General features: G+C 31.4%; 1 protein-coding gene and 1 long non-coding RNA gene across 2 annotated transcripts; both read right to left on the bottom strand.

Moving 5' to 3' along the window:
• Window positions 1-2,807: 2,807 nt before the first annotated feature.
• On the bottom strand, window positions 2,808-7,029 carry LOC139870530 (ALBINO3-like protein 2, chloroplastic). Its single transcript, XM_071858316.1, has 11 exons — window positions 7,000-7,029; window positions 6,762-6,833; window positions 5,804-5,863; window positions 5,602-5,667; window positions 4,748-4,795; window positions 4,291-4,458; window positions 4,144-4,199; window positions 3,651-3,768; window positions 3,425-3,514; window positions 3,206-3,315; window positions 2,808-3,066 (listed from the first exon to the last, which is right to left on the bottom strand). Exons 1-11 carry the CDS (start codon window positions 7,027-7,029, stop codon window positions 2,910-2,912), a joined length of 975 nt encoding a protein of 324 aa, XP_071714417.1. The 3' UTR covers window positions 2,808-2,909.
• A 2-nt stretch (window positions 7,030-7,031) lies between these two features.
• Window positions 7,032-18,379, bottom strand: LOC139872786 (uncharacterized). The gene is made up of 3 exons (XR_011767159.1): window positions 17,690-18,379; window positions 16,861-16,967; window positions 7,032-7,119 (listed from the first exon to the last, which is right to left on the bottom strand). It is a non-coding gene; the product is annotated as an uncharacterized lncRNA (long non-coding RNA).
• Window positions 18,380-23,482: the final 5,103 nt, after the last annotated feature.

Here is a 23,482-nt window from a genome sequence, read left to right as displayed (position 1 = left end):
ATCAAGGCCTACTTAGTCAAATACGCTGGTCACCCAGTAACCTCTACAAGAATATTACGAACGAACATATGAACCAGTTGTAGCCTTACCCGGTCAGGAGAGTACCGGGAAGAAGCACTTGGATAAAAAATTAGGCATTGTTCATATGTAAGCCCCCTTACCTAACCAAGGGTGTGTTGACCATCCGTCACATCATACACAGAGATCTGGCACACCATTCCTGAACGCTCACACCATCCCCGAATAATCACGCTATTCCAGAATAATCACACAGTCCCGGAACAAAGCATGGTTTCGGAACAAGCATTTGATCCCGGAACAAACACGAATAGATCGTATGCCACATCAGCCCACGAATCTAGGAAAGTCTGTTAGGATTTGTTTGTTATGCCAATGAAAGGAACATGTGTCACGTCAGTCCACGAATCTAGAAAAGTTTGTTACGATTATGAAAGGGACATATGCCACGTTATCATTCCCTCTAACAAACTATTTGGAAACACCTATAAATACGCCCCATGGGTCATTCATTACAAAGACACTGAACACGTACTGTTACTCTGCCAAAATCATACTGTAACATTGTTCAGTTAAAAATCATCCGATTGAGATTCCGATCGATATCGGAGTTCGACAACACTTAAGATATTAACTTATTCGATCTAATCGAGTGAGGTTAATCTAATCGTTTGTTTTACGCCCTTGGAATTCAGATTTCAAACGGGGTTTGCACAGTTATTGGAGATAAAACAATCGATAAACACATTTTTCCCAAATTAAGCACTCAAGTCTAAATCTAAAATCGCCAAAACATATTTAGGCGTGATCACCGTTTATTTTCCAAGGTTTAAAAAATGTGAATTTTCAAGAGCGAGAATCTTATTATATGTTTGGAATCATAAGAATTTCTTATGATAATCATCCACGACTGAAACGTATCTCAATGCCTGAAAGTTGTCATATCTATTCAAAGCAGGTGCTAATATTTCAACCATCACTTGTAATATTTCACTCGTTTATTTTCTGTTTCTGAGCTTTCAAATGTCGGCCATAGGTAGCTGACCATAAGATACTGACCTTCTAACATTAACGATTTTGAAATGCCTATTTTTAAGATTGATTCTAATAAAAAAAATGTCCATCGTCTATTTAATATCTTAATACTATGAAGGAAACTTTTACTGAAAATAATGGACAATTAATTATGTCATTTTGCAACTTTAAGCTCTAGCAATTTACGGAAGGTTTACAAAGTACAAGATCAAGTTTCTCTTTGGAAATAAAATATAAGCTTTTACTTGCAACTCCAACTATAAGCTTACGGATAGTTTTGCCAAACACTCTTAATGTTATTTACTTGGGTAGATTGAATGCTAAATGTGTAGGATGGATAAATATGCGTTTACATTCGGCACGAGCTTCAATTCTAGTAGATGGTAGCCCGACTAAAGTTTTTCCAGTTAAGTGTTGTTTGTGTCAAGGGAATGCTATAAGCCCATTACTATTAATTATCGCAACTATAAGCCCATTACTATTAATTATATATATATATATATATATATATATATATATATATATATATATATATATATATATATACACACACACATCTAATCCTTAAAAAGCTGCGAGTTTGGGTCTGTTTAAAGGCATATAAGTGGGTAAGCGGGCCATTGCAGATGATGTTATCATCTTATCGGAATGGAGCAATCAAGACCCTGGAGAACATTGTACACATCCGAACACTGTACCCATTTTCAGTTTTTTTTACCTTGCGTTAGAAATTTAGAATGAACAAGGGAGGTGACTATCAGTACGGTTATAAATTAGTACGGTACTCCCAATTTTTATAAACTTTATCTTAGTGGTTAAGCATTTTCCTATTGACAATTACATGTTACCACTTGCTTTCATGTATCAAATATACAACAAAAAACACTACCATGTGAAAATAGAATAGAAAAAGTTTCTTAGACAAAAGTGTAACATATTCTAGTAAAAAAAGCTTTTATATGTATAGCAATTCGGATTAATAAATTTTATTTTTTTAAACGAAAACAAATACCTAGGTGAATTGCACCTAGTGTGATGCATTCTAATTCACAAATCATTAATATTTTAGTTATCAAACCTACTCAAAATTCCTGTAAGGACGTGGATTTTAAAATTTTAGTCCACCCTTACTTTCCTTGTTCTTTCTTGTTGCAGATAGCAACTTACATCAGGAGCTGTAACATCTTTGTTTGTGTCTACTGTCCAATCTGGATCCGAATAACCAACAATCCAAAATTCAATTTTAATATGTTACAATGCACTTTGTTATCTGTCAAGAACCAAAAACAACGAAAACATGACTTTAAAGACAAATAAACTGATAACCGTAAAATTAGCAATAAAAATAAAGAATATATTGAAAAAGAATAAGTGGGTGACCGTCCAAGCATTATAAACAAGGTACCCATTTGTGTTTCACCAGTACTTTGATATAATATGGAAATGTCAACAAGAAGTCAAGAACCAAAGTGTAATGCTTAATATATAGATTACTAAAAGAAAAAAAAGAAAAAAAGACAGTATGTTTCTACGTATTTAAGTCATTCCAATTTGAAGAAACAAAAAGCAATATCAATAAAATATCACCAAATAACATCATTTTGCAGGTTGAATTGAGAATTTTCATTTAGGTTTATCCCAAAAATATTCAACTTATTTTAATACGCTGTTAAACGCGTAATCTTTTTTAGTCTTTGGCCCACTTACTTATGAATAGCCCGACGGGTCATAATAATAATATGTTTTGGCAAAGATAGAAACGCGTAGAATGAGACAAACAAGTTAGAAAATGTTAGGGTGATGACTGAAATTTCATACTACGTACCTTTGTAGGGAGAATATTTGATAAGATGTGCTCAATAATCTTTTCTCCTACTATTTTCAAGATCATTTGCAAAATTGTTGTCTTCACTTTCAACATCTTTTAAGTATTTACCATAAGCTGGATCATGACTAGTTAGAATGCGTAAATACTTTGCTGCCTCTTCATCGCGTCCTATGCTTGCTAAAGAGCTGACAATTCAGTTTCAATGTCAGTGTGAATACTAGATGCTACATATAATAATAGCGTCTAATTTCCATTAATCTGAAGAAAAAAAATACATAAATGTTGAGACAATACAAACAAATATACTTGTGCTAATACGCTTACCTTGAAAGTACTAACAAAGCATCACAATAATGAGTTTTGGTCTTGGCATCCTCTGGTTCTTTCATATTTGCTATTCTTTCTAGGTGTACAATTCCTTCTGCAACTTTACCCTGTCCAAAAAACCAGAAATATCAACATAAGTATTGTAATCATCTGTCAATTCTAGAATAGAATATAGGTGTTAAATTTGAATTTAAACATTATACATAAATGCATTACCTGCCTAGCAAGGGCCACACCTGACCATGTAGATGCAAGAATCAGATGATCAATCTCCTCAATTTCTGTCAGATGGCCTACGTGAAGAAGCTGCGAAATATATATAATATAATAATATAATATAATGAATACTATCAAGGAATTTTTTTTTACTGAAAATAATGGACAATTAATTAATTAATTAATTAATGTGGGACATATTGATAGTGAACTGAAAGATTCGTACTTTGGCAACAGCACGCTCGAAATAATCTGTAGCCTCAACCAATTTTTCATCTTTCAGCAAAATCTGGCCCATAGCAATCAAAGCTCTCACATATTCAGGGTCCTTCGAAAGTGCCAGTCTGTAAATTGTGCACAACATTTAGAGGGCAACAATAGCTTCAACAAACAGAGTATATTATTGTGACCCATGGGTTGTGTAACCGGTCAACATGGGTCAGGTCAGTTTATCTTAACCCAAAAGAGTTTTTTTATCTCTTTTCATCACCAACAAAATCTATCAACCATTAGTGATTTGATTGACCTATATATGAAAAGACATATGAGGTTTTATGCATTAAAAATACAGTTTTGGCAACTTACAACCCGTTTGATCTGTTTCCTTGTCAGCTAATTTTAAATGTTTACCCATTGTTCAGAATTCGACCCATTCATAAGTAATTAGGCCGAGATTACCACCTTTAAATTACATGAATTTAAAATTTGCTACCCATTACCTTAAAAGTGGAACTGCTCTATCTTGTTCCCCCTTCGATAAGTGTTTAATAGCAAGCTATAACAATTCCAAAAATCAAGGAAAAAGTGGAACACAACAAATTATTAATCACTTAAGGAAATAGTCAAACATGAAAAGGATGACTTACATTAAATAGTTCTAGCAGTGATAGTTCTTGAATAGGTTTTTTAACCATGGGGACTGTGAATGTCGCTTCTAGTCCATCCATCGAACGGGAGTTCCCAGAATCAACCGGAGATAACTTGTCGGGTAACCCTAGCTTCTCTCGAACATGTGGATGCTTCAAAGCTAATTGCTGCCAGATGTATTAGTCAGTTAAAGTATATTTGTACCCAAAAAACTAACTTATTGACCATTGACCATTTATCCTTTTGTAATTAGCTTTATACACATTGACATGTTAGAATAGAAACTAACCAAAATTAACCAAAAGTAAATGGGTTGAAAATTTGAAATTGACACCTCTAATACTTGATAAAGAATTATAGATTGTGAAGATTAGCATGTAACAGTGTCAACTTCAAAGTGCCAAACTGTTGGGTCTAATTTATAGAAAACGAGGGCTTAAGATAGCTAAAACTAACCTGAACAAGAGTTATGGTACTATTAGCTGCCCAATATATCAAACTTCCCTGTAAATGAATTAAAAAAAAAAAAAAAAAATCTGAGCTTAACATTTTCCTGCCAAAGATCTAATGACTGAGAAATGTTACAATTACCAAAAAAAAATAAATAAAAAATAAATAAATAAATAAAAAAAAATTACAAATTGTATATTATATGACATGGACCAACCACGTTCACACTTTTTCCTTTCCTGGCTTTTCTCTCTTCATATGATTAGTACACATAATCTTGTATACAATATTTGTGAATTTTTTACAAGTGTAACATTTCTCTTGATGCTAACTGAAAATCAATCATATGAGAAATTTCCCTTCCATATGATCATATGCAAGCAAATAATATATGAAAGGACATGGAATTATGCTATCACAATGACCTAAAATACAAGGAAAATCGTACTGAATATTCAGTAGTGTTTTTGAGTCTAAACAAGAACCAGACATAAAGTAATGGGATGATTATTGATCAGAGAAAAGAGAAACCTACTTGCTTAATGATCAAAACAATGAGCATCATACGATAGATAATACCCACCAGACCGGTCACAAATACACGTTACCAGTGTTACATAATGGGCATTATCTTATTTATGGATATTCAATGGTAGATTTGTAATTAGCAATAGAACCCATTCTTCATATCACAAGTGGCTTTATCAAGACTCATAATTTCATTGATCAATAGCAGCTATGAGTACCAAAAAGCTGTTAGTGACACGATGAAAACTAAAGGTTTTCCTGGCATGAAGTTTGGATTTAAATGACCTATGATGCAATCTTGTTAACTGCAATATTTGAGAACTTCAAGTTACCTGGGGAAGATAAAAACCAGCAACAGCTATAGGAATTGTGAGGAACTGCAAGTAGAACCTGTAATACTGTAAAAGATGCACATACATATGTTACGATACACGTCTTTAATTATTACTCGTATTAACTTTAAGTAAATGAAATCAGGAGACTATAAAAAAAAGGTTCATCAAACTCATACTTCACATTGATATTTTCACTCACCTTTGCTAAAACGCCGATTATATTTGGGAGCGTCGTCAAAGACGACTTCTCAAAAGAAACCTAATTGAAAAAAAAAAAAAATCATCAGTAATTTCAGTAGCATAGAAAAGAAAATAGAAAATAGAAAAAATAAAATAAGCCTAACTTAGACATAACCATATAGCCTCACGGGACTCGAGAGCAATACTTGCATGAATCTCGAGTGCTTTCGTGGTACATCAGGCAAGTAAGGTTCTTTGTACTTGTCTGCTACTAAATAAAATCCCAAATGACTCAAAACCTTAATCCTTTTATAAAGAGGTATTCATTTTATCTTTTAAAAAGGTTTATATCCATTCATTGTGAAAGTGTACAAACCCAAGTTTTAAAAAACTCCTGAAGTCCTGGAGCACGAGAAACATTTGAGCAACACGGACAGTCTCATAGATTTAGTAGATGTGACAAAAAAGATGGGTCCAGCGTGTTAGGTAACAGGTCAAAAATGGGCGAGTTTAAAACTATTAACTTTTACGCGTGGGTCATAACAAGCCAGGTCAAGTTGGGCCAACCCACCAACACTTTGTGGCTTGAGGTTTTAATTTTGTGTATAATCATGGTATTGAATATGAGTACAAGTTTGTAATTATAAAAACAACATGCATTGCTTTTAAAATAAAATGATTAATGACAAATCTATATGAATACTCTGTTTGGCGACTTTTGCATTTCATTATTGGCTAGTTTCTAACCCATCTGACCCGTTAACAATCAATGACAAGTGGAACTGACCCGAAACCATACACCTCTAAGACTCTGTAATTACCCAAATATGGAAATGTATAAAGCAATGGTAATAATATGGAAATGGATAAATCAATGGTAATAATCAGAAACTTCTAGTAACGAGTTATTTGCTAAGTAGCATCCAATGTAATGAATATGCATCAACAGAAAATATTTTCTATATATGTTGACTTACACTTTCAAAGCCAAAATAATTATTCAGTGCCATTTGTCGAACACTTGCTGTTCCCAAGATAAAGAAAGGAATCTGCAAAAGAAATCATATCATATACAAAAGTTTTACATGATGCAAAAGCATATCTAAAACTTGATGCCAATCAGAAACTGACACATGGGAAATGCATCAGTAGTATCAAACACTTCAAAAAACACAACATTTAATGTTTATAAATGAGTTTTGTGAGATGATTAACCTGAACAGAGGAATCTGCAAAAGAAATCATATCATCCAATTTCTTTCCTTTTGTCTCGAAAGCGTTTGTAGTGATCTATCCAACTCTTTCCTGAGAAAGGTGGTGGTAACGGAGGAGGCACTTTAAGAAACATAAGCAAGTCGTGTGTAAGTTATATATATAAATATATAATATACCCAAAATCTCTTTTCAATTATTACTTTTACTTGTCACTGTAAGCAGGACTGTTCGATGAACAAACGTCCTGAGTAGATATTTATATACTAAGTTAGGGTGTCCTCTAATCATCCAGTATTTGTGATGACCCGGGAATTTCCGATGACCCGGGAATTTCCGACCAAATTTAAACTTAATCTTTATATGTTTCCGACACGATAAGCAAAGTCTGTAATGTTGAAGTCTCAAAAAGTTTGAGCTGTGTTCATATATACATTTTACTTTTAGACTGTGCCCGACGATTCACGAACAATCGTATGTAAATAAATGTGTACATTTAATATATTATAACGAAAGTATATATAATAATTGGAAATAATGAAATATAACTTTAACCTTAAGAGATTAAATATATAAAATAAGAAACAAAATAAGTAAGTTGAAATTTAAAATGAATCTACGTATAAATATATATAACTGTTATATGTATATTGTAATATGTATATAGTGCATAAATATTAAATTATATATTATAAAATTAGTAAACATTACATTATATAAGTAATAACTTGTAATATTAATACATAAAATGTAATCACAAATTAAAATATAGTTGTTATGATAATAGTATTACTTTCATTATTATTAAAATAAATATCTGTGTTAATAATATTCTGTTATAGATATGAAACATGATATATAAAGTTGTTATGTTATTATTTTTATTAGTAATATTATTATCATTAATAATATGCATAATTAATATAAATAATATAATATTGTGATTATCATCATTGTTATAACTAGTAGTAAAGCTATAATGTTAAATATTATGATAAATATTAGTATTATTATTGGGCATGATTATTATTAATGTTATTAGAATTTTATCATTTTTAGTATTTGTATCAGTATATTATTTATATCATTTTTATTATCATTATTATTAATTATTTTCAACCGTATCAAAGATTAACAATATTATTATTGGTACCTTTATCAATATTATTATCATTATTATAAATAACATTTTTAGTATTAATTGTTAATATTAATATTATCATTTCAATTATTATTATTATTAATAGTATTTGCTATATAATATCAATTGTATTATTATTAATATATTTATATATTTATATTATATAAATAAACTGTAAATAATAAAAGGAACGTGTATGTTGAGAATCAACCTCAGATAGGTAAATTCAGTCCAATACAAAAATCCTTAGATAACAGATATGATCAATCTTATTTAGATTATTATTATTAATATAATTTTAATTATTAATTATTAATTATTAACAAAAAGTATATAAAAATTCGGCTGTATATGCTTGGAATCGAATTCTGTTACACCTCTCCATCAATTTCTGTAGTTGATTTTTTTGTTTGAATCTCCTAAGTGGTTACATATCTCAATCGATCGTACATGTTCAGTGGACTTCGCAAATTCTTTTTATTTTATATTCTTGAACGAATATTTCCTGTGGAGCCAATCAAGTCCCAAAATAAAGGTTAATCGAGTCATTATAATTGTAATATCATCACTTGACTTTTATATATCTCCCTACTAACACAATTCGAAGGAAAACAGAAAAATTAAACTGCAATCTTGGTAAATATAGCCGCCTGCTCTGTTCTTCCTTCTTTTCAACAAAATCTCGAGTTTGAATCCCATTTTAAAATTCATAAATGCAGTTTAGCTAGGACTCAGGTGTATAAACTATCTGCAAATTCTTAAATGCCAATTCCTAATATCAAATTCGAATTTCGGAGTCAAACTTTTGAATCAAAAAGTCAAACGAAAGTTCTAAGATTGAATTGAAGTCCTAGATGTTATCTCTGTTGAAATTGATGGTTTAAAAAGTTTCTAGGAAGGATTTACTATCTATTTCATGTTGAAAACGTAGCTTAAAACCGTCTCAAATTCAAAATCAAGTTTTATGTTTATCGTGTTCTTCAAACACTGCTACAGCTTGAAATATATATATATTTTTCTGTTTAAATCAGTTCAACAACAGACGACTATTTTCTGTTTCAATTCAACATCCTAAACAAATCTTTTAAATTGCTGTTATGATTTTTAATCGGGTCCTGGCCGTTTGGAGTTATGAAAATAAAGAAGAAGAAGGAAATAACAGAAACGGGTTATAATCAATTTAAGAGGGTATAATTACAGAAAAACAAGCACGGAGGGTTGGTTAGGGGATGTTCCGGGTATTCGAGAGGTAGAGGGTTCGAGTCCAGTCTGCGACATTTCTTTTTAGAAAAGCATTAAGAGGTAGTTTTCAATTCTTAAAAATAATTATTATTATTATTATTATTATTATTATTATTATTATTATTATTATTATTATTATTATTATTATTATTATTATCATCATTATCATTATTAGGAACATAATAAAATTATCATTATCATTACAAACATTATAATTAATGACAAAATAATGCAACTTATTATTATTTTTGTAAATATTAGTAATTGTACCATTTTTTAGTACTATTATTATTATTATAAATATGTTTAGGATTATTATTATTGTTATTATAAAACATTACAAGTTATTATTACTCTCACTAATATTAGTATAAATATCATTTTCGTAATTATTAGTTTTACTATTATTATTATTAAGATTAAGATAAGCATCAATTTTAACAATATCGTCATTAATATTAGTATTATCAATATTAAGAAAGTTATTATTATTAGTAAATCATTATTATCAAAACTATCATTTTCGTTACAAATAAATATTTGTACCTAAACTATACTTGATACATATATTATAATCATATTAATAGTTTATATATCACATATCAAATATAATAACATTATTTATATAAATACTTATATATAACGAATTAAGAATATTTTCATATAATACTAACCATATATATATATAGATATATTAATATAACCAAATATATAGATATTAAACATTTTAAATATATACACAAACTAAATAAGTATAATATATAATTCAAGTTATAATATATAAACTTGTTCGAATACGATTATACATTTTAATAAATATACAAATGATATAGGTTCGTGAATCCGAGGCCGACCCTGCATTGTTCAATTTGTCTAATGTCATCATATGTATTTTTACTACAAAATACATTAGGTGAGTTTCATTTACCTTTTTACCCTTTATATTTTTGGGACTGAGAATACGTGCGCTGTTTTTATAACTGTTTTACGAAATACACAAGTAATTGAAACTACATTATATGGTTGAATGATCGAAATCGAATATGCCCCTTTTAGTCTGGTAATCTAAGAATTAGGGAACAGACCCCCTAATTGACGCGAATCCTAAAGATAGATCTATCGGGCCCAACAAGCCCCATCCAAAGTACCAGATGCTTTAGTACTTCGAAATTTATATCATGTCCGAAGGAGGATCCCGGAATGATGGGGATATTCTTATATGCATATTGTGAATGTCGGTTACCAGGTGTTCAATCCATATGAATGATATTTTTGTCTCTATGCATGAGACGTATATTTATGAGAACTGAAAATGAAAATCTTGTGGTCTATTAAAATTATGAGTTGATTGTTTATGATAAACTAATGAACTCACCAACCTTTTGGTTGACACTTTAAAGCATGTTTATTCTCAGGTATGAAAGAAATCTTCTGATGTGCATTTGCTCATCTTAGAGATATTACTTAGAGTCATTCATGACATATTTCAAAAAACGTTGCATTCGAGTCGTTGAGTTCATCAAGATTATTATTAAGTCAACTATAGTTAGATATATTATAAAATGGTATGCATGCCGTCAACTTTCGATGTAATGAAAGATTGTCTTTTCAAAAACGAATGCAATGTTTGTAAAATGTATCATATAGAGGTCAAGTACCTCGCGATGTAATCAACTGTTGTGAATCGTTTATAACCGATATAGACTTCGTCTGGATGGATTAGGACGGGTCTCTACAGTTGGTATCAGAGTGGTGGTCGTAGCGAACCAGGTCTTGCATTAGTGTGTCTAACCAGTAGTTATTAGGATGCATTAGTGAGTCTGGACTTCGACCTAGTAGTTGTTAGGTTATATTAATGAGTCTCGACTTGAACCTGGTCTGCATGTCAAAAGTTTTGCTTATCATTTCTTGTCGAAAATTACCTGCTTATCATCCTAGTCTAGACACGTCTTACTGCATTGATTGCATGAATAGTGTATAGACAAAATTCATATCTTAGCGTATCTGCTAATTCATATTTTAGCGTATCTGTTATTGTTACCTTTGCCTGACAGATTCCGTAGATTCCTCCGTAACTTATGAAATTTTAGTATTATATATACATATGTAAATTATGTATGCAGGGTACTAATCTACATCCTATAATCTATTTCTTATCGAAAAGTCCTTCATCTGATCGTACGAGATGAATCCCTCAACCAGTTCGAATTCCTCGGATTCCGACAGCTATTCCGATATGGAGTTTCACCTAAGCTCCGAAAGTAGTGTCACCAGAATGAACCAACCAATCATCCATCCCCAATTCATCTGATGAGTTCGTAGTCGACTTAATCAATGGAGACGCGAAGAAGGCGATCCTTTTCACCAACCGAATTTACCTCTTGGCGATGAACCTGAAGCAATTATCAGCGAACCAGTCCGAATCATTATTTTCACCCTTATTTCCCGAATATCTCACCACGATTATATTCTATCCACAATTCTAAACCTTATTCATCCGCTAGTTCTGACTGACAATCATCCCGGAATAATGGAAGAAGTCAACGAGTTTCGCACCCGAGTTGTAGCCTTGGAAAAATATGGTGCAAAACGTACCAGCTTCAGCAACATCACTGGCACCAACAGTACCATCAGTAACAGCACCAGTACCATTAACAATCCATGCCTCAACATTCCATTCAGTACCTCGAGTACAATCATCGTTCTACGTATCGTTCTACATCATTTATCTTCGTAAGACATGGCGATTATGTAATCTCTAATGTTTTAGAGAATATATATTCTTGTTCTAACGGTAAATCAAATGAGTTTAATATCATATTAACTCATTAAATCCATGATTACATCTGAAGGAAATATATATGTATTTATGTTTTCATAAAGATTGTAATTAAAAATTCTTTTGTACAAACTGTTAATGGTGAAAATATTTTAACGGGTAGGTAATACCTGAGGAATATTTAGATTTCACATTAATAAGTTACACTGTACATTCTTTTAAATCTGATTCAACAGTCATTTACTATCTTACTTACAACCACCGATATACGTATCCGTTCACCGCAGAATAACCATTGTTATTCAATTTCATATTCGGATTTTGACCTATCAGAATCCAACAAGTGGCATAATGAAGAAAACATTTGACAAAATAAAATTTGTTAGAAACAAACAAATTAACTATGAGAAATTTTGTTAAGAATCCACGCTAACTGTTCCTAGCTAATTGTTCCTAGCTAACTGATTACATTTTATTTATCGCAATTTAATTATCGCAATTTACATTCTCGCAATTTTATTTATCGTCATTTAATTTATGTTATTTACTTTACGCACTTTATTTATCGTTATTTAATTTCTGTTATTTATTTTACGCACTTTAAATATCGGGACACGTATACAAGGTTTTGACATATCATATCGACGCATTTATATATATTATTTGGAATAACCATAGACACTCTATATGCAGTAATGATCGAGTTCTCTATACAGGGTTGAGGTTGATTCTACAATAATATATATAATTTGAGTTGTGATCGAGTCTGAGACATGTACACGGGTCACGATACATATTAATTAATTTGAATATTATATATTAAACTATATATGAATTATTGGACTGTTAACTGTAGACTATCGACTGTGAACTGCCAACATTGGACAATTAAAATGAATTAAAATATTGATTATAAAATATGAAACTAAACAATTCTTCAAGTTTGCCACTTGATTTCATCCTAAACCTCGTTTGTATCTTGACGATTACAATCCGCGTGCAAACCTTTCATGATTCTTGAAAATAACTCAATCGAGAGGATGAATCAACCGCACTTCAGCTACGGAAGGAAAGATTAGTGCATATAGTTATGCACCTGAAAAATTCTCAGAACCTGAATAAACGTTTAACACGTATTTGTGATTAGCTCCTTTGGCGTAGATATTACCCAAAAATAACTCTTTAATACCTTTCAAGTAGCAAATTTTGTCACAGCTCCAGCAAGTCAACTTCGACTTTTCACTCGAACTAACTTATTATAACTCTGATATATAAGTTGTCTTTCGTCATTGATACCGGAAAATCGTTTATATCTCACTACATTAGCAGTAAACTTATCAGCAACATCATTGATCTTGGACTTTATGAAAAGTTATTATATTCATTGAAATCCTATCATCTACTCATCTGCATCGGATAACGAGAATTTCCGTACCAAACACCGAGAATCAGCAATCAATATTTTGAAATCTCGCAGCATGTCTACATCAACAGTTATATGTAAACATATAACATTTATCTCTTACAATTATGACCTTCCATTCTGAAATTCTGAAAAGCACCCAGTCTACAAATCAATACCACAAATTCTGAAAAAGCTGAATACAGCGGCAAAAACTGTACACGACCTTAACCATCCAAGGTTTGATAATAAAGAATGGAATATTGGAAACATTCAATAGAAAATTTAGTACCGAAAAGCGGATTATGCGGAACTATGAAGGAAGCCGTGGACAAATCACAAAGAATAAGTTTGACTTCAAAGAATCCAAATGATTCAATGCCTGCTAAAGTCTTTAGCGAATATCTTGCTCTTTACTCTAAACCCTTGCGGGCAATAGTTTCTATCATCCTCTGATCTTAGATATTCCGAGATATTATCGTACCTTTCATTATAAATATCCTCGATATTTCTGAATATATTTTCATAACTAATCTTATCTGAAATTATTAATCTCTTCGTGCTATCAGTATTACATCATATAGAAACTGTTAGTTTCTATATTCTGTAAACTTCGAACTTAAAATATGAATGTTATTGAAGTAATGTTGGGAACTGAGGCATGAGTTAGTATAATATAATGACACTTGATCAACGTGGTTATATTGAAGTAATGTTGGGAACTGAGGCATGAGTTAGTATAATATAATGACACTTGATCAACGTGGTTATATTACAGTAAGTCATGCTGAGTTTCTAATGAAACGTGATGATGGTTCACAGTAGATCATACCATCATCATGTGTCATGTTACATAACCTTTTCATTCTACTTAACTCCTGAACATATCAAGAAAATGTATTCTTGATGATTCTATCTTCCGTGATGTTGATAAATTTAAAAATCAAATCGTGCTATCACGTTCCTTCCTGCCTAGAACATTATAATCATTCGAAACTCTATATCTACAAATTCTGGACTATTATTCGCTTGATGTAGAATCGGGACGAGAAAACAAAAGCATGAAGCTCCGAAAGAGAAAAGGGGTATAAATCGCAGTAAATAAAAGAGAGCATTAACTGTGAATGACGATAATTATAGAAGACGGAAGCAGGGACTCTAAAATATAAGAGAAAATAAAAAGCCCAATAACAACACGGAGGTTACAAACCATGGATATTAATACGAATAGCAATATAAAGACACAGTATAATTAAGAATAGTATCACCCCAAGGTAATAGTAGAAGTAAACAGATTCTTCTGATGAAAGATTGAAAAGAAGGATGACAGAAATGATAATTAGAAAAAAATATCAAGGATTAGAACTGGATTAAGCATTTTCACAATCTTTTGGATGTATGAACTACGAAAGAAAGTATAGGAATGGTGAGAATAATAAAATGGAAGAGGTAAATTTATAATGGAAACATCCAACAGAACAATCGAGACAGATGATCGCATTTAATTAAAGAGATCTTAATCCAGAAGAATCAGATCTTATAGATTTCCTAGATTTTCTTTTAAATCTTTTGAATTCCGGAATTCAACCCTGACTCTCTCAAAAGTTAAGATGAATCTTTACTTTCCAATTTCACTCTTTGGTGATAGCTTCATTCGTACTCTTCGAATAATCGAATTATTTTTATCCATATTACTCAATGATGATAAAACTAAATTTATCAACGCATATTCGTCATGAAAACATTTTTATTGTTAGCCATGACCACCTCACTCAAATTTCGGGACGAAATTTCTTTAACGGGTAGGTACTGTGATGATCCGGGAATTTCCGACCAAATTTAAACTTAATCTTTATATGTTTCCGACACGATAAGCAAAGTCTGTAATGTTGAAGTCTCAAAAAGTTTGAGCTGTGTTCATATATACATTTTACTTTTAGACTGTGCTCGACGATTCACGAACAATCGTATGTAAATAAATGTGTACATTTAATATATTATAACTAAAGTATATATAATAATTGAAAATAATAAAATATAACTTTAACCTTAGAGATTAAATATATAAAATAAGAAACAAAATAAGTAAGTTGAAATTTAAAATGAATCTACGTATAAATATATATAACTGTTATATGTATATTGTAATATGTATATAGTGCATAAATATTAAATTATATATTATAAAATTAGTAAACATTACATTATATAAGTAATAACTTGTAATATTAATACATAAAATGTAATCACAAATTAAAATATAGTTGTTATGATAATAGTATTACTTTCATTATTATTAAAATAAATATATGTGTTAATAATATTCTGTTATAGATATGAAACATGATATATAAAGTTGTTATGTTATTATTTTTATTAGTAATATTATTATCATTAATAATATGCATAATTAATATAAATAATATAATATTGCGATTATCATCATTGTTATAACTAGTAGTAAAGCTATAATGTTAAATATTATGATAAATATTAGTATTATTATTGGGCATGATTATTATTAATGTTATTAGAATTTTATCATTTTTAGTATTTGTATCAGTATATTATTTATATCATTTTTATTATTATTATTATTAATTATTTTCAACCGTATCAAAGATTAACAATATTATTATTGGTACCTTTATCAATATTATTATCATTATTATAAATAACATTTTTAGTATTAATTGTTAATATTAATATTATCATTTCAATTATTATTATTATTAATAGTATTTGCTATATAATATCAATTGTATTATTATTAATATATTTATATTATATAAATAAACTGTAAATTATAAAAGGAAAGTGTATGTTGAGAATCAACCTCAGATAGGTAAATTCAGTCCAATATAAAAATCCTTAGATAACAGATATTAGCATATTTCACCTTTGCGCGGTGTAAAAATCCCTTGGGCAAGATCACAAGTGGAAATTACAAAGGCTTGGGCAAAATGGCAGAGAATCAACAACCTATAAATGAGAGGCCAAGCTCCCTATTTATAGGATTCGAAATATCCGCGGTCTGCGAGTTACCTAACTATCCGCGGAAACTCAGCGGATTAAACCGTGGTCTTGTATTAATGCGAAAACATAACCGCTGTGCTTATTTTCAGCGAATATTGCATAGCTTTGCCTTATAATTCGCATAGTTCTGCCTTTGGCTTTTAGCAAATAAAATATACATATACAATGCCATGTATATGATCAGTTTGATATGTCAAGTTGTATCTAAATAGCTATGTAAAGTACCATATTCTTGATCAGACTAGGAAGGAAGAGGATACTAACATTGATGTGCCATGTCAGCATGCTTCTGCAACTTGCGTAGTTGCACAAGAAGAATGGGTAGTATAGCAACTCTCAGAGCTAGAGTGGAAGTAATGATAACAATCCACCTGTTAAATTTTTGTAAAAACTAATAAGTAATAAGTATTCACTCTGGATAAAAATTCGGGGAAGCAACGAGAAAATAAAAAAGAAAACAAAAATCCGAACTTCAATTTACGAGATCAATTCTAGTTAAATGAATAATTGTTTTATATTTCTTCCCACCAAAGAGACATCAGAAGTGATTTCTAGTTGCCTAACTTGTACCAAAATAATAAAATTTCATATCAGTACCTATTTTTACTTTCAGTTAGCTACTTTTAGCCTAAAAGATCAGAGAACACTCTTCGATATCCAGTAAAAAAGATATACGCTGACAATTCCAAATTATAAAGATAAACTTCAGGGCCAAAGAACCAAAGTTACTAATGTTTACAAACTGTCACTAACATGAATGCAGTTGACAAATTTCTTATCAAATCCTCAACACTACTGGTGTAGTCTTAAGTATTAACGAATCACATCACAAAATGTATCAAAATTAGATGAGCATATATATTAATCTATAAGTCAACTCAAAATTCAAACTGCACTGATCTGAAATCATATAAAACAAATTTTCATTAAAATGCATATGAAAATCTGAGCATATTATATATCCTAGTGTATTTGATTTACGGTGAGGTTAGTTTTATAATAACCAAATTACCTACATACATATGTATTATATATATATATATACAGAATCATCAAAATTCGTATAGTAGTATATATAAATGAGGTTACAAACCAAGGGAGGCCAGTGATGTGATGAATTTGATCCAAAAACCAAACCAAACAACGAACAGGAAGAAGCATCACATCAACATCATCACCAACACCACTACCACTACCAACCGCACCTGCAAACCCTACTACATCACTAGCAGTAGTGCTGACGTCATTAACGTAATCATAATCGTAATCGAAGAAACCCTCACCGTTATCATCCGACAGCTCATCATCGCCGTCAGTAGTAGTAACCTTATGACCACCACCTCTATCGTTGAAAAAGAACGATAGGAATAGAATTTTAATAATAATAATAATGAATCACTATTAGAGGATATATATTGATGAGATGATGTTGTATTATGTGATTGGATTGAAGATGAAGACGAATTAATTGAACAAGTGAGGAGGAGTATTCTAGAAGAAGTTTGATGACGTAAGCGGAGGAGCTTGGATAGTGAGAGCTTCCTCATAGCCATGGATGGATGGATGGATGGATGAAGCTTAATTAAAACCCTAAAAACAATCCAACCACAAAACCGTAACTTAAATAAATAAAGAAAAATAAGGAGAAGATGGAGCAGCGGCAGGCAGTGTTGGTGGTGGTAGCAGCAGTTGCGCAGGTGATGGTTGCAGAAACGTAGACGGTGGTGGTAGCAGCGTCCCGACTGTTGCTCTGATCTTTTTCTTTTGAGATTCACAAAATGGATGGTATGTACAAGAATTCACGGTAACAGTTAGTTTTTGATTTAGTTTTTGATTTATACACACTTTTTTTTTTACCATAAAACTTATAATAATAGGGAGTACACCACTTACCGTTTATTTAGGCATTAATAGGACTTATTGTTCTGAAAAGCTTATTCGGTCACCACCTCAACCTGTTTACTTGGGACTTAAATTTTAATCCCAACTAACCACAGAGCTGTTTCAGTCACCTAGAAAACATTTGTTGTCCCCATCTGGCTCTCATCTTTCCATTGTTACTTCTCTTTCAACTCAAAAAAAAAAAAAAAAAAAAAACTCCTACCTAAATTATACGGAGTAACCTCCATCAGAGAACCCATTACTTTTCTCCAATTCTCCTCCACCAACCACTACTTTAAGGTAATCTATAATCCTAACTTTGTTTTCTAATTGTTTCAATTCCACATACACATATTCTTTAAGTTTTATTTATTAAAAAGCATAAAGCTCTTTTAAATCATACAATAATACAAAGTCCATGAGATCTTGAAGTTGTTGAGATGATGACTTAAAGCTTGAACGAAGACGATCCAGAAGAAGATAACATGTGAGCCTGCGAATAATAACATTTGCTAGAAAAATACACCCGATTCTTTGTATTTGACCAATTTGGGGGATTTAAATTAGGGTAATCATGAGAAGAAGAAAGGGTTATGAGATGGAAAAGATGAAAACAGAGATGTAACGAAATCATTTGTGAGGGTTTTTTTCATTATGTTTTAATGTTTTATTGTTAAATTGTAAATTGTATGTATAGTATTGTATTGATTTTTATGTTGAGAGTAGAAAGCAGCTAAAATTCGAAGACCTGTGATTATATTTGATCAGAAACAAAATTATCAACCTTTTTCATATTTTTATTTTATGATATATATAATATAATATTTAAAAAGAAATATTTTATGATATTTGTAAATATTAGGTCAGGGGTAAAATAGTCATTTTTATCATCCAGACAATTTATTCAGAACAATAAGTAAACGAGATTATTCATTCATTGAATACTGCATATAGTCACTCTATATCCATATTGCCATCTTTATCCATATTGAACTTAATAGGGAAAAAAGTAAACAGGCCGTTTTTGCCATACACCACTAAATTATATCTTTTGACCATTTTGCCCTTTCTAAATCACCCCTTTTATTTGCCTAAAATCAAAACCTTCTTTTTATTTGACTAAAATTAAAACAGTTTATCTTCCATCTTATTATTCAAAAAATCTGTCACCATTTCTCCATTCAATTAGAATAATGAAGACACGGGTAATATATGAACACTGGATTCAAAACATAACTAAATGATAGTACTAATAGTATTTAATGATTATTCATGCATCTAATTTTTGTTTTGTAATTATCTGTTGTCATTGTTTCTTTATCTATTTGAGGCGTTACTTTCTTTCATATGCAATAGTGTCTCCAGCTGGTTATTTGATCCTAAGAATTACTCATGTGTTGAATAATTACTATTAGCAATTGGCGATGATGACTTTTGAGTCCTTCTTAGTTCGTAGATTTTATTCTTAATTTATTATTGTTCTTAAATCTTAAGTAAAGATATATATCGTCGATCCAACAACGTTTATCTAATTCTAATTTTATTCTTATTATTACGACTTTTTTGTGCCGTTGGTCCCTCCATTATACACCAAATAGTGAACAACGTCCTTTTCATTTTTTTCCTGCTTACAACATCCCTCCATTATCACATTTAAACATACCGAGTCCCTACGTCAAATTTCCGTTAAAAAAGTCCGTTAAGCCTTGACATGTGCGTTACATGTGAGGGTAAAATCGTCCTTTTACCCTCTTTTAATTTGACTCATATTTTTCTATCAAATGGTATTATTACTACTGCACATGGTACAAGTTCCAAGCATCCTTTATGTTTTTTTTTTAATCTAAAACCTGCATTAGATGACGGAAATCAGATCTAAGCATATCTTAGCGACTTTTTCCTCCATTGAAAACGTATATAAAATCCACAATCGATTTGTGCTGCAACTGGGTTTCGATTTGTCCCATTCACCTTCTCCCTTTGTTCACCTTCATTACCTTAATCCCTAATCTCCAATCTCCAACAATAATTAAAAGAAAACAACTATATTAAATTAGAAATGGATAAAGTACTTATCTCCAAACCGAACGTATGAATAACTTGCGTGTTCATTTATATAAATTACAGAGTATTAGGTTTACTTTATTTGAAATATGTTCTTCGCTCAAATTTTAGAACTCCGATGAACATCAAGAACCGTCACCGTTGTTGGTTTGATTACCGGAAGAGAACTCCGAGAAAATCGTACGATTTGCTTTATTGTCTCATGAAAACTGATGATACTGATGGGTATAATGCGGTTCAAGTCGGGTATAGAAGGGAGATTGATCAATTTGGGGTTCCTGATTTTTTATTTTACAAATCCATCTATTTGGGGTTCCACCTCTGTGACCACCAGTGACCTTGAACATCGTTGCGTCCGTCGCCACCACATCCACCGTCACGCCACCACCTCGGTCGGGTCTCCAAGATTCAAATGTGGGTTTTCAAAGATGAATGGTAGCGATGGTACAGATACAGATGTCAAAGAGTACTAGTTTCGTATTTAGTTTCAGATTTAGTACATTTTAGTACTAGTTTTGTTTCAGATTTAGCTTCGTATTTAGTTTCAGAGTAATATATGTAATATGTCGTTTCACATTCTGCATACTGATTTTGAGTAAGCAGTTTCAATTTAGTTTGTGATAAACTAGATGATGGACATTGTAATTAGCTTGATATTAGATAAGTTCATTGTTGATATTTAAAAATTCAGATTTTAATTTTGGTCAATGAGTTTTAATTTGGAAAAAGTTGCAGGTAGTGAATTGGGAAAGAAGAGAGGTGCTAAATGACAAATGAGGAGTTAAAAGACGATTTTACCCTCACATGTAATGCACATGTCAAGGCTTAACGGAGTTTTTTAGCGGAAATTTGACGGAGGGACTCGGTATGTTTGAATGTGATAATGGAGGGATGCTGTAAGCAGAAAGAAAACGAAAGGGACGTTGTTCACTATTTGGTGTATAATGGAAGGACCAACGGCACAAAAACGTCTATTATTACGGAGTATAATGGAACATAGAGCATGATTATTAAATGTAGTTGGTCAAAATATTTCATTGAAATATTCACAGATACAGAGTGAACTTGTATAATTAGGAGAAAGGGCAAAATGGTCAAAAACTATGGTTTGGTGGTGTATGGCAAAAATTAAGTGGTGTACGGATCAATTTCCATAATAATAACCTTAAATTAGAAATGGTTTTTATTTTCTATTGATGTGCGAAATGTATATGAATTGTTGTATGGAAAATACCGGTTTTAAAGATTACACACACTAACGGGTAGTGTACCCGATCGTGTAGTAGTATAGATAATGGTAAAATTCGTGTATCATTCCAAGGACAGTTATATGTGCAAGTTAAGATTGTATAAACTAAATTGGGATTTAAATAGATAAAATGAAATCAAACAAATACAAGATATTGGATTGCCCTTTAACGATGGGCAAATCAATAAAGGAATAAGTTTTAAAGACAATATTTTTGGTATTTTAGATTTATAAAAATGAAAAGATAGTTTTTATATCAAATTAAGGAAATATGCTCATCTAGACTTTTTACCCTCAATGTTGAATGTTATTTAGGATTAAGATCATATTGATTGATTATGCACGAGAACTAATTAATTGGTTTACCAAGAGTAGTCTTGCGCAAACACTCAAACGGGATTAAACGATGCAAGTGATGTTCTTGTCATCTAAGACCTCCTATTTGTAATCAACTAATTCAACTAGTCTAAAGACTTGAATGATGATCATGCCAATGATGTGTTGATCATGATCCACTCCTATGTCAACTAATGGTTTAGCTTAGTTCATTCCCTTGGTCCGGTTAAATGCTCAATTCACCCAACCCAATTAATCAATTAAGTGTAGTAATATGATCCATATAAACGTCACTAGATAAGGCAAATTTCTAACACTTATTAGCTATATGGAATTGAGTAGTGAAAATATGTATAACAGATTCTAGGGAATTGATCGTTCTCCTAGACAACTACACATATCAATTAAGCTATTCGAAAGTATCTACAAGAGTCGTTCTTACATTCCTATAGAGATTAATCGTTTGAACGCAACTTACCCCTTTTGGTAAAAGACGGGCAAACACTTGTCACTAGGTGCAAATCAATAAACTAAATCAACATGATGGTGTTTCTTAGTTGAACAAGTATACTGACTAATTGAATCAAAAAGATTAAACTTAACAAGAATGGTTCTTGTATTCAAACATCAAACTATCATGCATAAGAACAATCAATCAACAAAAGTAAACAATCAACATCTCAATTATTAATCTAGACAAGCATAAAAAGAACTAGCTAACAATCATATTTAAAGATAATAACAAACTGGAAACAAAGATAGAATTCATTGAACTAACAAGAATCGACCTCTTGAAGCAATCGTGGATGATGATCCTGATGATTCTTGATTCCGGATTGAAATGATGGATTAGGTGATCCTGGATTACTCCAAGGATCACCTTGAATAGTAACCTCTGCCTCTGAAAATGACTGTGTAGTGGTCTCTCAAGAATGAAGCTGGAAAGGGGTTTAAAAAGGCTAAACAGTAGCTGGAAAGTAGGGTGCGCCGAGCGCACTATTTGGGGTGCGCTGAGCGCACTGTTCACCAACCCCAAAAACACTTTACAGCTCGACTTTACGCGTTCAATTTGCTTTACAGGCTGGAGTGCGCTCAGGAGTGCGCCGAGCGCACTGTAGCAGCGCGCACTATTTCTACAACTCCCAGAATTCTCTGATCAAAATTTGGACGAGTGAGCTAAGCGCACACCCGTGGCGCACTCCTTGGCGCACTCTACTATTCATCGACTTTTTGACTTGTTTTCGATCTCTGAGTAGTATCATCCAAAATCTTCCATATTTCTTCAATTACACAATGATTCTAACTATTTTACAATAAAATGGAATACAAACGAAAATACTATGTTTACACACGAAA

Source organism: Rutidosis leptorrhynchoides, chromosome 10 (genome assembly GCF_046630445.1).
Source record: "Rutidosis leptorrhynchoides isolate AG116_Rl617_1_P2 chromosome 10, CSIRO_AGI_Rlap_v1, whole genome shotgun sequence".
In the NCBI taxonomy this organism is placed as follows: domain Eukaryota; kingdom Viridiplantae; phylum Streptophyta; class Magnoliopsida; order Asterales; family Asteraceae; genus Rutidosis; species Rutidosis leptorrhynchoides.
The sequence above is the reverse complement of the archived record's forward strand: the minus strand, read 5'-3'. Positions and strand labels throughout refer to the sequence as shown.

Bases quoted from the DNA above. Each gene is read 5' to 3' on its own strand.
- LOC139870530 (XM_071858316.1), bottom strand. From the start codon at position 7,029: ATGATTTCTTTTGCAGATTCCTCTGTTCAG. The intron at 4,796-5,601 runs GTAACTTGAAGT...ATTCATTTACAG, and splicing joins CTGGTTTTTATCTTCCCCAG to GGAAGTTTGATATATTGGGC. The intron at 3,316-3,424 runs GTAATGCATTTA...TTTTTTGGACAG, and splicing joins GTGTGGCCCTTGCTAGGCAG to GGTAAAGTTGCAGAAGGAAT.